Genomic DNA, 17,702 nt, shown 5'->3' on the forward strand with positions numbered 1-17,702 from the left:
CTAATACAATCTTCAGTGTTACCAATAATTTGGGCTCACTTGCTGGACTTTGAGAGTTTGAACACAGGTTTAAATGTGACGCTGAGAATGTAAACGTTACAGTCAGTGATGCAGCATTTTTTTGATGTGTGTTGATGTCTGAATAAAACCTGTCCCTTTTTAAGCAGGAAACATTTGATCTGGTCTCTGCCTGCTCTCCTTTATTCTCCTTTCAATTCCTGGAGGTAAAGTCGACTATTAAGAGCATATTTCATACGTTTTGACATGCAGTGAATGTCTGTTTGTCATTTAAGTGTTGTCTCTGCTCTGCTGTGATTGCAGCAAGAAATGGGAAGACTGTGAAAAGAACGCAACCTGTTACAGAGGATACAAGTGTCGAAGTGGAAACAAGTGAAAGACTATGGTGAGGGCAAATTTACAGTTTTGCTTTTATTGTTATTATCACATGGCTTATTATTTTCTTTGGTCCTACTTTATATTGAGGGTGCTTTCACTCTAGAATTGGGTAGGCTAAATTGTCCGTAGTGTATGTGTGTGTGTATGTGTTTCCCAGTGATGGGTTGCGGCTGGAAGGGCACCCGCTGCGTAAAACAAATGCTGGATGAGTTGGCAGTTCATTCCGCTGTGGTGACCCCGGATTAATAAAGTGACTAAGCTGAAAAAAAATGAATGAATGAATGAATGAATGCTTTCACACTAGCATTTTTGGTCCGCACCCGGTTAAATATGATTTATCACCTTCTTAGCATGTTTCCATGATTTAGCACAGAACTACACTGTAAAAAATCAGTGTTTTCAACTATAAAAAATGCAAGAATGCTACAGTAAAAAAATATGAAAAAATGTATCATGTTTAACAGTAAAGTTCCACAATTTATACTGAAAATAACCATCAATTCACTTTCCCACAATTCCCTGCATGACACTTTACTTTTGATGACATCACTGTGGTTCCTTTGAGTTTTATTTCTCTTGAGTTATGCACATTAGAGTTTTATGTTACATCTAATGTTGATAAATGATATTTTAATAATTTTAATAATATTTAAAATACTTTTTAGTGTGTGTGTGTGTGTGTGTGTGTGTGTGTGTGTGTGTGTGTGTGTGCGTGCGTACGTGCGTGCGTGCGTGTGTGTGTGCGCGTGTGTGCGTGCGTGTGCGTGTGCGTATAAGGAGTTCAGATGCAAAAACCTCTAAAATCCATCTGAAATTTCCATTGGTAAAGAGCATTTTTCTCTCAGACTCTTATGATTATGTTGAGTTACTTCGTTTTAAAAACTTTTAAAAGAGTGTGTTCTTTGCCATAAACGTGAAATTACTGAACCTACACACAGGAGTCTGATGAAAATGCTCCTTTTTGAAGGAAATTTCAAATGGCATCTGGTCTTTGCATCTGAACTCTTCATATATATATATATATATATATGTGTGTGTGTGTGTGTGTGTAGAAGTCAGAATTATTAGCCCCCCTGTATATTTTTCCCCAATTTCTGTTTAACGGAGAGCAGATTTTTTTCAACACATTTCTAATCATAATAGTTTTAATAACTCATTTCTAATAATTTATTTTATCTTTGCCATGATGACAGTACATAATATTTGACTAGATATTTATCAAGACACTTCTATACAGCTTAAAGTGACATTTAAAGGCTTAACTAGGTTAATTAGGTTAACTAGGCAGGTTAGGGTAATAAGGCAAGTTATTGTATAACGATGGTTTGTTCTGTAGACTATCGAAAAAAGGTATAGCTTAAAGGGGTTAATAATTTTGACCTTAAAATGGTGTTTAAAAAATTAAAAACTGCTTTTATTCTAGCCGAAATAAAACAATTTAGACTTTCTCCAGAAGAAAAAATATTATCAGACATACTGTGAACATTTCCTTGCTCTGTTAAACATCATTTGGGAAATATTTAAAAAAAGAAGAAAAAAATCAAATGGGGGCTAATAATTCTCTTTATTAATCTCGGGTTAACCGTAGCGGAATGAACCGCCAACTTATCCAGCATATGTTTTACACAGCGGATGCCCTTTTGGCCGCAAAGCAAAACACCCATACTCTCTTGCATTCACACTTAAACACTACGGCCAATTATTTATTCAATTCACTTCTAGCACACTTGGACGGTGGGGGAAACCGGAGCAGGCTTCAGTGCACCAGGATTACGGTGATCAGAGAAAAGCAGAGGAACATGAAGCTCTGGATGAAGCTCTCAGCTCCGTTACACAGATTCCCTGAGCAACATGTGATGATTTTGTTCAGCTCTCGCTTAAATATTTCTGGCTTATCGCAGACAGATTTCGTCACGCATCCTTTCAAAGTTTCTGCACCACCTGAAAAGGTTAAGAAAGAAAAGTAAGTACATTTTTCAGTATTCATTTTCCTTCAGCTTAGTCTCTATTTCAGAGGTCGCCACATCGATGTGAACCGCCAACTATTCCAGCATATGTTTTACACAGCGGATGCCCTTCCAGCCACAACCCAGTACTGGGAAACACCCATACACTCACGCATTCAAACACTCATACACTACGGCCAATTTAGTTTATTCAATTCACCTATAGCGCATGTGTTTGAACTGTGGGGGAAACCGGAGCAGCCAGAGGAAACCCACGCCAACACGGGGAGAACATGCAAACGAGACAGATAACTTTAATGTTTTTTTTAATTTAAAGTTTAGCTTAATGTTAAGTTTAAATGTTGGAATGTTCTAAATGAATAGGGCATAGGGGGGATAATGGGGAATAGAACACAACCAGGAGCTATGTGTCACGATCACCTGCGATCTAATCACCAGAGGTCGCTGGGAAACACTCACACACACACATAGGACTACAAATATGCTTGTAAATGGACTACATATTCAGTCAGCATCAGGAACCGGTTGTATGTGTGTGTTGCATGACGGAATATGTAGTCCATTTACAAGCAGATTTGTAGTCCTATGTGTGTGTGAGTGTTTCCCAGCGACCTCTGGTGGTTAGATCGCTGGTGATCATGACACTATGATTCTAACTCATAGACTGTAAAATATAGTTCTAACTACAGCTCCAGAGGTGTTGGAGCCATTTCTTTTTTTAATTTTTATGATGTTTGGACTAAATGGGTTGGTTGGATGATACGATTATTATTATTATTATTAAGTTTATATTTGATAATTATTGTATTTAGATTTGAGTATTTTGTATTCGTATATTATTCATGTTTAAGTATTAGCTTTATTGTTGTGATTTTGTGAATGAAGACTTTTATTTTGTCAAAATTGGGATTTAAGAAAGCCAGGTAGTAGGTGGAGTAGGAAGGGGAAGAGGAAACAATTTTCAGACCGTGAGTTTGTTTGTGGTGACGGGTGATACTGAGGAACAATGAGCTATTTCACTGATTTGATGGCACAAGATGTGATAAAATAAACATGAGAAAAAGGATTCACAGCGGACTCACGCGTCATTGTTTACCCTTACCGCGATAGCAGCTTAAAGCAATAATGCCGCTACAAGAGGTATAGTTGCAAGTGTACAAGTTTGCAATGCAGTTTGCGAATGTTCGTTGAAACGACAGATTTGGGAAACACCAAATCAACAAACTATGTTTGTAACGACGGAACTTGCGACTTTAGTTTAGCTTTTAGCTAACGATGGTTTTTGGAAACGCACCCCTAGCTAGCTCATGTCCTCAGTCAGAATTTGTCCAGTTTAATAATTCAAAATTAAATGACTCTCAAAGCCGCTTTCTATTGGTTATTTTCACAATTTGATGGCATACTGTCAAAAATGGGACAAATAAGCTTGTATAGGAGACAAATTCTGGACCTTTTTCAGTGAGGGGTGGGTCGAACCACCTGAACCTCCCAGGCCTGATTAATATTTGTATCGATAAATAAAAGTACTTACTGTATGCACTAAAGCAGTAGTCTTCATTCCTCTGACAGTTGACTGTTTTTGAGCAGTCCTCCCAATCACAAGCAAAGCATTTCCTTCCATTGGGGGTGAGGGGGCTTAAAGCTGTGAGAAATTATTACCATGTATTTATCTGATGTGTTTCCAGGTACACTATAAAAAGCGATTAGTTACTTAAAGCGAGTAAACCTATTGCCTTAGAAGCAACAAGTTGACTTTGCAAAGATAATGTAAGTAAAGCCGTTGTAACTTGGAACTGTGAAGTTAACTTAATTTTTATAATTATGCTAATTGATCTCACTTATTACAAGTCAACTATTCCCTTTTTACAGTGTCAGACTACTTTATCACGTCTGCTTTCAAATAATTACTGTAATTCTTACAATGTTACATATTTGTTGCTTCATTAAGTCTATAAAATCTACATTTATAACCTGGATTGAATTAAGAAGACACACTGGAGCAGATTTATTTTAGTTATTGTCATTTTGCTATACAGAAAAGCTGGAAAAAAACTCATATATTAAAGGTGTATTGGATAAAGTGATGAGTTTACTTTTATTTTAAATAAAAGTGAGAACAATTTGCATAATTATAAAAATTAAGTCAACTTAACAGTTCCAAGTTACAATGGGTTTACTTACATTTTTTTAAGTCAACTTTTAAGTGCTTTTAAGGCTTTTGAGGTGTACTCACTCTAAGTAACTAGTCACTTTTTGCAGTGTAGGAAAGGAGTTTGACACACAAATATAAAGCTAAAGTCAGAATTATTCCCCCTTTCGTGATTTATTTATTTTTTCTTCTTTTCAAATATTTGCTAAATGATGTTTAACAGATTCAGGAAATGTTTACAGTATTTCCTATAATACTTTTTTTCTTCTGGAGAAAGTCTTATTTGTTTTAATTTTACTACAATAAAAGTTTTTATTTTCTAAAACCATTTTAAGGTCAATATTATTAGCCCCCTTAAGATATATTTGTTTTCGATAGTCTACAGAACAAACCATTATTATACAATGGCTTGCCTAATTACCTTAACTTTAACCTAATTATCGTAGTTAAGACTTTAAATGTCACTTTAAGCTGAATACTGGTATCTTGAAAAATATCTAGTCTAATATTATTTACTGTCATCATGGCAAAGATAAAATAAATCAGTGATTAGAAATGAGTTATTAAAACTATTATGTTTAGGAATGTGTTGAAAAAATCTGCTTGGGGGGGGAATTGGGGGGAAAAATACAGGGGGGCTAATAATTCAGGGAGGCTAATAATTCTGACTTTAACTGTACATCTACATGATATAATGCATTAACTATTTATTATTACAAGTGGTGTAAAGAGTACTGAAAAATCATACTTAAGTAAAAGTACCATTATTTACCTAAAAATGTAGTGCAGGTAGAGTAAAAGTATCTGTTGGAAAAATTACTCAAAGTATAAGTAAAAACTAGCCCTTTTAAAAGTACTCAAGAGTAGTGAGTATTATGCTGTGATAAGCTGATGTGTTTACATGTAGTTTGTGTATGTGTGTGTAAACGTAACATTCTGTAGTGCATTTAGTTTTGCCCAGCAGACAAACAACATCATGAGACGTTAATATTAGGTTAGATTTAGGTTGTGATGTCAGGTGACCAAAACTCAATGTCTAGCCAGCGTCTAAGAACAACATTATTTTGATGTCCAATAATGACGTTGATATTTGGTCAATTTCAGGTTGTTAGAAAGTGACTAAAATCCAGCATCAAGCCAAAATCTAAACCAAACGTCATATTGATGTAAAACACTGACATTTATTCACCAAAATCCAACATCTGATTGATGTCATAGTGGTAACGTCCACACAACATCAAGCTGTAACATCATTAGACATTGATATTTGGTTGATTTTAGGTTGGATGTTGGACATTAACATCCGCCTGACACTAAATAGTGGCGTCAACTCAATTTTCATTTCCAAACAAAAGGCAACATCCCCACGAATAGTCATGATGACATCTTACGCCTGCTGGGTGTTTAAGGCCATTTTGGTCATCATGCAGTAAACATCCATCATCTTTTCATGAGTGACATGCATCTAAACAGTCTCTGTGTCAATGCCTGTGACAATCTTGGACACTTTTAATGCTTCCAAACAGTTTGCTGCAATAATAAATCACCCATGTCTTGAGGTAGTTCATTATGAGGCGATTTACATCTATGTGTGATTTGATTGGACGAGAATCACAGGACTGATTTTTCTAATCCCCATAGACAAGAAATAGTAGTGACTGCAGGTAGAAGGAAAGTAGTGGAGTAAAGGTACTGATACAGCACTAAAAATGTACTCAAGGGAATTTTTAAAACTACTAGTAAATTACAATTCCTGAGAAAAACTGCTCAATTACAGTGATTTGAGTATTTGTAATTAGTTACTTTACACCACTGTTACTCATACACTTTTTCCATTAAAATAGAAATTTTATATGCGCCTGCGAACCAAACATAGTTATCAACATCGTCAATGATTCATGGTCAAATAGAGGAGGATACCTGGAGTGTTTTGATCATTGCACAGGTCGTTGTCGCAGCACTGGACAGAATGATCTTTTCTACCGCAGGCTGTGCTGATAGACCAGCTCACACACTGAATTGGCATAACACACCTTTTAGAAACTAGATCAACCTTTGTAACACCTAAAGTAAAAGACAGAGAGAGAGAATTTAATGATTTCTCCACACAAAAACTGACAAACCTGACTGCGTCTTGTTTAGAAGAAGCTCCTTTCACTTTGGGTTTTGTTTTGTTTGGAGAGGGATCTGGCTGCAGACTTGGTGCAGATGCAATCTGAGCTGCATCCAATGCTTTTTAATGTGCTCACCTAAAGCTACGGTCACACTTGACTTTTCTTCCCATAGACTTCCATTCATACGCACGCGAATGCGTCAGACCGGAAGCTTGGTGAACTCTGACCTGCGAAATCGCATCACTTGACTGCGTGAGACCAATTGAGGATTAAAACATGACCTCTCTGGACAGAAATTTAAAATATTGAGCAATCGTTGGCTTTTTTAAATGTCTAATCATCTTGTTTAATCCCGCCCCTTTTCGCAGCGCCGTATGACAGAATTTTGCACACACAAAGCCCAATGTGACCGCAGTTTTACACCATCCCTAACCCTGCCCCTCACAGTGACATCACTAGTTAGACACATTAGTCACTAGAGTGCATTGTGTCTGACATTGCATCTCTGAGCGATGCAATCTCAGCTTGCATCATAAAGGCTGCATCCAGATACTATTGCTTGTTTCTAGTCCAAATATTTTTTTTAAAAATCTCAAATTTTTTAGACAAGCATAAAATACTGTCTGGTTTTCAGAAATAAGTGAAGTTTAATTTGAAACTAATTTCGAGACGAGCACATGCTCATGGTTGACCCAGCTGGTCCACATTAGCTAATCATGATCCTCCAATCAAAGGATCCCAAGTCACTATCTATATCCTCATTTCCTCTCTACAACTATCTTCGTCTGGAAGAAACCCGCCTCCTCCCCTGCTTCCACCTTTATCCAGAATGGGCGGCACGGTGGCCCAGTGACTAGCACTGTTGCCTCACAGCAAGAATACCAATGGCGTTGGGTCCTCGCTGGGCCATCTGGTATTTCTGAGTTTGGATGTTCTCCCCCATGTCTGCGTGGGTTTTCCCCGGTTTCCTCCCACCACCCAAATATGCTCTATAGTTAAAATAAGCCTAAATCTTTTTTATAATGTCTTACTCTCAGGACATCCACCTTGGCCTCAGCAGCGGGGGAGTTTGAGATCAACCTGAGCTCAATTTCCTCTTGCCCTGTGAAAGGGGGGAGCCCTGGGCCCGAGGATCCCTTGAGCTCAGAGCTCTCTCCCGGGACAGCACGCCAAACAAGCTATGTATAAATCGTGAGCTAAGTGTGAACTCTTGAAAATGTCGAAAGTAAGTGAGTTTTACCTTAAAACAAGCTAAATAATCTCTCAGGAGTGTAAGTAAAATAATCTTGTTTTCACTTTAAAATTAGATTCTTTTTCTTACCTCTTTTGCAGATTATTTTGCTTGTTTTAAGGTAAAACTGACCTAATTTAGACTATTTCTGAAAACAAGACAATATTCTTTACTCGTCTAGAAAATTTTTTAGATAGGGATTTTTAGATATTTGGACCAGAAACGAGACAAACTTGAAGGAAAACATTTCTGCAGTGTGTTGTCGGAGATCTGCTCTGTAAAAATATCTGTTAAGTGTGTCAATATCTTGTGTTTCAAAAGCGTTTTGTGTTTATTTACAGTTGTGAATTGCATTATATGATGTTGATCTCTCCTCTGTCGACTTCTGATGTTGTAAAAGCAACTCCACAGTTTAACAAAGTGACTTTTGTTGACAGAATTTCAAAGCATAGCCTTGGGCTAGAGGGGGTCCGGTTCGGCGACCACAGGATTTCAACTCTGTTATTCGCAGACGATGTCGTTCTGTTGGCTTCTTCGAACATGGACCTTCAGCATGCACTGTGGTGGTTTGCTGCCGAGTGTGATGCGGCTGGGATGAGAATCAGCACCTCCAAGTCCGAGGCCATGGTTCTCCACCGGAAAAAGGTGGTTTACCATCTCCAGGTTGGAGGAAAGTCCTTACCCAGGTGGAGGAGTTCAAGTATCTTGGAGTTTTGAGTGAGGGAAGGATGGAGTGTGAGATTGACAGGTGGATCGGTGCAGCAGTAATGCAGTCGATGTACTGATCCATTGTGGTGAAGAACAAGCTGAGCCGAAAGGCAAAGCTCTCGATTTACCAGTAAATCTATGTTCCTACTCTCACCTATGGTTATGAGCTTTGGGTCATGACCGAAAGGACAAGATCTCGGACAAGCGGCTGAAATTTGTTTCCTTCATAGGGTGGCAGGGTGCACCTTTATAGACAGGGTGAGGAGCTCTGTCACCCGCGAGGAGCTCGGAGTAGAGCAGCTGCTCCTCCACATCAAGAGAAGTCAGCTGAGGTGGCTCAGGCATCTGTTAGGGAGATGTTCCAGGCATGTCCTCCAGGGAGGAGGCCTCGGGGAAGACCTAGGACACGCTGGAGGGACTATGTCTCTCGGCTGGCCTGGGAATGCCTCGGGATCCCCCCGGAGGAGCTGGAAGAAGTGTCTGGGTAAAGGGAAGTCTGGGGTTCTCTCCTAAGACTGCTGCCCCCGAGACCCGGCTCCAGATAAGCGGATGAAAATGATGATGATGATGATGACTTTTGTTGTCATTTTAGACGTTTGAAATAATATAATGTAAAAAAAAGTCTGTAAAAATAACACAAAGTGTGCTGGTTGTTTATTACAAGGTGTTTGTAGCGTAGTATACAATACCAACCCAGACTATATATCACTTTAAACTATTAAAAATGTTCATAAAAGTCACTTTTTATGGTTAAAAGTTGTTGGAAAACAGATCAAGATCTCATAATGCGATTCAAAAAGCATAAAAAAACATGAATCACAAAAATAAAAACATAAATCACAAAATAGGGAAATTGCAGATATTTTTTAACAATGTATATTCATATTTGGTCAAATATCTTCCTCACTTTCGATCTTCCTCTTCCATACTGCAATATTGGCTTATTTATTGGAGATTAATATTTATAGCTCCTGTAAAACATACTTATTGAAGACTACTGTAAACATGTTTATTGAAGACTAATAGTTTATACATGTTGCTTTTTTTATTGTTGTTCCAGCTCATTGGTGTGTCTACAGGTTTTCAGCAGTGTGTGTGCACACCTGATGGCTGTGTTTAACCTATGGTTCATGTGTGTGTTCATTTGAAGGCCTCCGTTTTGAAATTGGAAATTCCATTATGAAAAATGTCTGTGTCAAAAGCGTCCAAGTTCGTTTAGTGATTTGCATATCACTGTGTGGAATGTTTTGCAAAAAGTGTGAAGCTGACAACGTGCTTACAGTTGTGCAGATCTGGCCTGGTGTTTTGCTCCTTGAGTGTGCGGTTTTGCTAATTGTGGGAAAAGTTTCATTTTAGTGTGTTAGCAATCATCAAAAACTGTAATAAGTATTGCGTTTTGATTGGTTGTGTTTGGAAAAGGAAAACAAGTGGCTTCCTGTTAGATCTTTGTGTTTTAGGTATAGAATTGTGTGTAATGTTTTGAAAAAAAGGGTTCAAGACTGAGAAACAGCTTCTGGTTTTGGAGATTTGCTGTGTAGTTTTGCATTTTGAGTGAGATGTTTTAGAAGATGTGTGACATGAAAAGATTTTGTGTGCAAGCAGTTGGAAAAACTGTAACCTAATTAACCTAGTACGCCTTTAAATGTCACTTTAAGCGTGTCTTGAAAAATATCTAGTCAAATATTATTTACTGTCATCATGGCAAAGATAAAATAAATCAGTTATTAGAGATGAGTTATTAAAACTATTATGTTTAGAAATGTGCTGAAAAACCATATACATGAGATAACATGAAAATAATAATAATAAAACAAACAATAGGATAAAAAATAAAAGCATTCTTTGACCAAGAAGGTTAAAACCGTTAAATTTCAAGTGTTATTAACAAGTGCGTACAATGTTTTAAAAAGTGAATAATATCAGCACTTTACTGGCCACAATCACATGCTACACACTGCATAACTATATACCACAGTAAAACTTTCAAAGATTTAAGTGCTTTTTCATTTATGACAGAAATGATTGAGAACAGACTCACCAAAGTAGTTTTCCGTCCTTTCGCTTGCGCACTTGGTATGTTGACGGTCACACGTCACATTTCCACAGCGGCCTGAATCTGAGTTCTGGCAATCATAACATTTCAGAGAGAAACCTGAAATGAGGAAGAAACAAAGACATTTATATTTACAGTCTGATAATGAATGTTGCTACTGTATGTTTTCTGTACCTCCAGTGAGGAGAACTGAAAGAAGAATGACTTGCAGATGCATCTTGTGCGGGGGGAAAATAAGATGAAGAAATTGTATTTCATGCGTCTTTTAAATAGGGAAGCGTTTTGTCACACCAACAACACAACACTGATTGGCTCAATAACCTCCTGCTCAAAAAATTGCAATAATATCAAGTAAAGTGAAAGTTTACTTGTAGAGCACTCTCTATATTTAGAGACGTTTATCAGTGTGATGTACATAAAACATAAGCATTAATAGAGACAGACATTTGACAATACAAAAAAGGAAAACTAGACAAAAAAGGTGGATTATAAAAGACATTAAGGGCATGGCCCAATCAACTTTTGCTATTTTAAGAACGGAAAAATACGGTCTGCGTTAACAGGGTTGAGCTTATTCTCTTAATGAATTCTGGGTGTGTTTTGAGCATAATGGACAATAAACCAATCACATTCTCATCTAATTTAAGAGTCAGTTGTGTCGCGCCATGGCGCATTTACTATTTACATGGCAGGACTTTGTAAGTGTAAAAACTAAACGCTTCACTTGTGAGAAAACAGTTAAACAGAGCATCTGCAGCATGAGAATAAAGAACAAGTCTCCACTATTTGGCCTCTTTACTTTCTCTTTACTTTTACTCTTTACTTCTTTACATTGGTGGAGTAAGGAAACGTTGTACACTCCACTGAAGACATCCATTAGCCTACATATTTAGTTTAATTTGTTCAGCACAAAGATTTGTTTTAAAACTATTTCTAAATTCACTTCTAATTTCCAGCAAACGAATAAATGAACAATAATAACGAAGAGTGGTCAAACAACTGAGTTATATCCAAACACACGTCCTGTTCTTATGCACCATATGGTGATGCAGACGTCTCCGAAACCCGAAAAGTGGACAAATATAAACTTCTTTTTATTAAAACAAATATAAATGTGCAGATAATAAATAACACTGCTGATAATGATAATATACAAATGCAAGTCCTCATGAATAAACTGAAAAAGCCCCCCGAGGTGAAGAAGTCACGGAGGCAGTGTTTTAAATTTATGTAAAAATTATTATATAATTATTGTAATATTTTAATCCTTTAATTCTTTTTCATTTGTAAAGAAATTTGCGTATTGCTGTACATCCTGTGTGAGTTTAAGCAATAGTGATGTGTGGATGGCGGTTATATGGCGCTGCGGATAATCCATGGGTCGGGCGGGTTGGGTAATAAAAAAATACATTATGATTTATTGCCGGTGGATGTAGCGGGACATGGCAGTGGACCAACGAAAAAGCAGAGTGTGGGCTTTGCAGAATGGGAAGATGAGACGTCCAAAATAATGGATGAAGTGCAAGAGTAGCCCACTGTTCAAAGTTTCAGTTAGAGGAGTCATCCGAGGAAAATCCAGCCTGAAGTAATTTATGTTTTGACAGTTTAGTGGCTAATTCGTACGAGTTCAGTCGTACGAAAATGTACGATTTTAAAAAGGAGGCGTGGCACCCAACCCCGCCCCTAACCCCAACCGTCATTGGGGGATGAGCAAATTGTACGAATTAGATCATACAAATTCATACAAATTAGCCACTAAATCAAAAAGTTACGAATTGCCGTGAGATTGCGTTGGAAAATCTGCTATCGTTCTGGGAGAAAAAAGATGGCTTATTTCCACGACTGCAGCGCCTTGAAAGGAGAATCATGTACATTCCTACAACAAACGCTGCGAGCAAACACTCATTCAGTGCAGCTGGCCGCGTTTTGGAGGCGAGGTGGAATCGCCCGAATTTAGGCACAATAGATGCTGATCTATTTTTGCACAGTGCAAAGAAAAAGGCGAAGCAACCATAACTAAACTGCCGTTTAGGCTGAAGTGGCACTCTTTTTGTTATTTTGTTCCTGTGTCTATAAAAGCTAAAATGTCTTATTTTTACTTTCTGTATTTGAAAATGAAGTAAATGTTGCCTAAAGACAAACCTTTGTTTTTACAAATAAATATTAATCTAAAAACGTTTACGATTAACATATTATTTTACTATCAGAGATGCGCAGATTAGCTCACTGAATCTGCTGTTATTATCCACGATCATCATGCCTAAAACAAAGAATTCAATTATTAAAGTGACGATCGGGCATGGGTCGGGTGCGGATACATATATCAGATAAAAGTATATGTGTGGGTGGGTGGCGGGTGGATGATTAGTATGAAGCCGCGTCATTTCATCTGCGCATCTCTAATAAGCAATGTAATTAGTTGTGCGCCTTTAACTAATGTGATCTGCGCTGGACTTTAGACCTGCTCTCAGCTGGTCAATTGTGCAGTCTATTTTAGTTCCTCAAAATAGCAATGCGCCAACAACGTGCCTTAACACACCTCCCTTCTAGACCGGCACACCTATGAGTCCACAAAGTAGCACAACTGGATTTTCTATTTAAACAACACAGTGAAAAACAGGAAAATTACTGCTGCGCTGGTTTAAAAAATAGCAACAGATCGCGCCAAACACGTCTTGCACCTTATTGCGCCGGGTGTATGATAGGACCCATTATGTGTTGTGTATACCAGTTGTACATCTACCAAATGTCTACTAAATTGTGCCAATTTTTAGTTTACAAACGTGTATATATAACTTCCTTTTTTGTTAAATGATTAGAAAAATAATGCACACATGAGGTGTTGATGCAGTCTCACCCAAAGCTTTCTTTTATGTGTTTTTTTTTTGACTGTTGTACTTGTAAAATAACTGAAATCATTCATTCATTTATTTATTTTCTTTTCAGCTTAGTCCATTTATAAATCAGGGGTCGCCACAGTGGAATGAAACTTATCCAGCATATGTTTTACACAGCGGATGCCCTTCTAGCTGCAACCCAGATCTACGAAACACTCATTCACACTCATACACTACGGCCAATTTAGTTTATTCCATTCACCTATAGTGCACGTGTTTGGACAGTGGGGGAAACCGGAGCACCCGGAAGGAAACCCACACCAACATGGGGAGAACATGCAAACTCCACACACAAATGACAACTGACCCAGCCGAGGGTCGAACCAGCGACCTTCTTGCTGTGAGGCAACAGCGCTACCCCTTGCGACACTGCGCTGCCCCCATTCAGTGTTTATACACTGTAAAAAAATTGCTGTAAAATATTACTGGCCAATAATACTGTAAAATTTACAAGTGCGCTGTAAATTAATAAATCCAATTGTGCTGTAGTTTTACAACACAGTTGTGATGGGGTATATATGCACACAGACTTTTAATCCGTCATCCAGCCAAAGTGCTTCTGGTGAACTGTCTTTATTCATAAATTTTTTTTTTAGCTTAGTCCCTGTCGCCACAGAGGAATGAACCGCCAACTATTCCAGCATATGTGTGGTGGTTCTTCTCTACTGACCCCAGTTTGATGGCGTCAGCCACAACACACGCCTCTCTTACTGTTAGTTTGCTACCAGGGAATGAGGCGCAAAAAAGAAAGCCCCGCCCCCTACTTAATATTCAGTTTCAGTTAGAAGTAGGCGGTGGCACAGTTGGTGGCGCTGTCGCCTCACAGCGAGAAGGTGGCTGGTTCGAGCTTGGCTGGGTCAGTTGGCATTTCTGTGTGGAGTTTGTATGTTCTCCACGTCCGTGGGTTTCCTCTGGGTGCTCCAGTTTCCCCCACAGTCCAAACACATGCGCTATAGGGGAGTGTATGTGTGTGAATGAGAGTGTATGGATGTTTCCCAGTACTGGGTTGCAGCTGGAAGGGCATCTGCTGCGTAAAGCATATGCAGGATAAGTTGGTGGTTCATTCCGCTGTGGCGACTCCAGATTAATAAAGGGACTAAGCCAAAAATAATATTAAAGAATGAGTTAGAAGTACATCAACAAACTGAAATAAGTCTCAGCAATTTCCGGTTTACGCTGACTAGAATTTTTTCCTATTTCTTACGTTTCAGTGTTTGTTAATCCTTGTGTATGAAAACTATTGAGAAACGTCCTCTTTTATGTGGACATCATGGCCACTCCAGAGAATAAGAAACAGACCTTATACACACACACACACACACACACACACACACACACACACACTACAAGACAAGCACACACTTAGATCTTGCCGTTATATCGCTTACTCTCCATGTTTGAACTCTGCTTATGTTGATTGTATGTTCAACACATTCTGTGGGCTAGTGTATATACAGCAGAAATATGATTATGTAGACATTTGTTTATATTTTGGGGCTGCTGAACACCTGATTCTGATTGGCTGATGAACGTAATTATTTTCAGAGAAACTCACAGTTACAGTAATTAAAGGCAGGTTGAGAGCGCATTACATTTCCATATCCATACACTGTAAAAAAAATGCTGTATAATATACAGTATTGTTGGCAATTTTGCAGTATTACTAGGAATATTTACATTCATTCATTCATTTTCCTTCACCTTAGTCCCTATACTCATCAGGAGTCGCCACAGCGGAAGGTCACAGCAAGAAGGTCACTGTTTCGAGTCCCAGCTGGGTCAGTTGGCATTTCTGTGTGGAGTTTGAATATTCTCCCCGTATTGGCGTGGGTGTCCTCCGGGTGCTCTGGTTTCCCCCACAGTCCAAACACACGCGCTATAGGTGAGTTGAATAAGCTAAATTGGCTGTAGTGTATGAATGTGTGAGTAAATATGAGAGTGTATGGGTGTTTCCCAGTACTGGGTTGCAGTTGGAAGGGCATCCGCTGCGTAAAACATATGCTGTAATAGTTGGTGGTTCATTCCACTGTGGCGACCCCTGAGAAATAAGGGACTAAGAAGAAAGAAAATCAATAAATGAAGGATTCGTTTTATTAACATCCCACTTATCACACACAAACACACACAGAAACATTACTCCAAAAGATGAATTCATAATTAATTAGCTACATAATCAGCGTTATATTTAAATGACTTTTCTAAATTCTTTCGGAAAAAGAAATAAATTAGTTAAACAGAATTAGTGTGAAAATGTTAAACATTACATATATTTCAACATGAAAAGTTTCATTTTCTTTTTGGCTTGGTCCCTTTATTAATCTGGGGTCGCCACAGTGGAATGAACCGCCAACTTATCCAGCCCTTGTTTTACACAGCGGATGCCCTTCCAACTGCAACCCATCTCTGGGAAGTATAAAAACATTACTTAAGATAGTGAGTGAACCCATTGACTTAAAAGCAACAAGTTGACTTCGATTTAAAATATGAGTAACCCAACTCCCTTGTAACTTGGAATGGTTAATTTAACTTATAATTATACACATAACTCATTTACTTAATGATTTTAAGGCAATGGGTTTACTCACTTTTAAAGTCAAGTCAACTAATCACTTTAAAAGCAATGGGTTTACTCACTTTAAAGCAAACTAATCACTGTTTACAGTGTTGAAAGTGCAGGGTTAAATAAAGTATCTAAACGGGATAAGGTCAGGTTCAGGGTTTATGGACAGTCCCATGTTTCATAACCACTCCATATTGTCACATGTTTCAAAATGAACTCCTGTCTTACTCAATTCATTGCTTCTCAAGTGTGAGCAATTGTCTTACAACATTCAGAAATTAAGGTACCTAAGCGGTCACTGTAGCAGATGCTTTTATATAAAGTATACATTTGTTCTTAATCTACATCATGTACACTTTATGTACTAAAATGGAGTATTGAGAAACCATTATGGACCATTTAGGTACAGATGTACTTTTAAAAAACATATTACTGCCGTGACAGCTTTTCTTCCTGTATTTCTGAGAGTGAAATCAACGTTCTGTTGTGAAAAAATAGAATTATACTGCAAATAATCTGAACAGCACAAAAGAGAATAGACTAATACAGATCTTTTGAATTTATTCACAGTATGCAAGTCAAGCAAATGAACACAATACTTTATTTTTCAAGTATGCACTATTGCAGAAATTAAATGATTCATTTTTCGTAAGATTAGTCCCTTTATTCATCAGGGGTCGCCACAGCGGAATGAACCGTCAACTTTTCCAGGTTAATTTTTTTTTTGTGTGTGTGTTATGTTTATTTGAATTTTACAGGATAAATGTACAATGTGCTTTCCACAAATACAGTTAGAGTATTTCTGAACTCTCCTGAAGTTACACATTGATTTTGTGTCATCTAAAAATGTATATTATTAATTTTCCTTCAGCTTAGTCCCTTATTTATCTGGGGTCGCCACAGTGCAATGAACCGCCAACTATTCCAGCATGTTTTACGCAGTGGATGCCCTTCCAGCTGCAACCCAGTTTTACACACACTCATACACTACGGCTAATTTAGTTAATCCAATTCTCCTATAGTGCATGTGTTTGGACTCGGAGGAAACCCACGCCAGCACAGAGAGAACATGCAAACTCCACACAGAAATGTCAAGTGACCCAACCAGGGCTCGAACCAGCGACCTACTTGCTCTAAGGCGACAGTGCAAACAACTGAGCCACCGTGTATTATTATTCATTAATTCATTCACTTCCTTCGGCTTAGTCCCTTTATTAATGTGGGGTTACCACATCGGAATGAACCGCCAACTTATCCAGCATACGTTTTACACAGCAGATGCCCTTCCAGCTGCAATCCAGCACTGGGAAACACCCATACACACTCAATCACACACATACACTACAGACATTTTAGCTTACCCAATTCACCTATACGACATGTCTTTGGACTCTGGGTGAAACCAGAGCACCGGGAGTAAACCCACACAGAGAGTACATGCAAACTCCACACAGAAATGCCAACTGACCCAGCCAAGGCTCGAACCAGCGACCTTCTTGCTGTGAGGCGATCGTGATACCCACTGCGCCACCGTGTAGCCAAAAATGAACACTATTATTTACTATTTATATTTTAATGGTCTAAATAACAACAATTAATATCTCAATTTAGAAGAGATCTTATTAGT

General features: G+C 38.2%; 1 protein-coding gene across 1 annotated transcript; it reads right to left on the reverse strand.

Annotated features, from left to right (window-relative positions):
- Nucleotides 1-1,941: 1,941 nt before the first annotated feature.
- Nucleotides 1,942-10,844, reverse strand: si:dkey-102g19.3 (uncharacterized protein LOC566752 homolog). The gene is made up of 5 exons (XM_056446485.1): nucleotides 10,793-10,844; nucleotides 10,604-10,717; nucleotides 6,433-6,576; nucleotides 3,895-4,005; nucleotides 1,942-2,337 (listed from the first exon to the last, which is right to left on the reverse strand). The coding sequence occupies exons 1-5, from the start codon at nucleotides 10,833-10,835 to the stop codon at nucleotides 2,153-2,155; spliced, it is 597 nt and encodes a 198-aa protein (XP_056302460.1). The 5' UTR covers nucleotides 10,836-10,844; the 3' UTR covers nucleotides 1,942-2,152.
- Nucleotides 10,845-17,702: the final 6,858 nt, after the last annotated feature.

This window comes from Danio aesculapii, chromosome 21, assembly GCF_903798145.1.
Source record: "Danio aesculapii chromosome 21, fDanAes4.1, whole genome shotgun sequence".
NCBI classification, from domain to species: domain Eukaryota; kingdom Metazoa; phylum Chordata; class Actinopteri; order Cypriniformes; family Danionidae; genus Danio; species Danio aesculapii.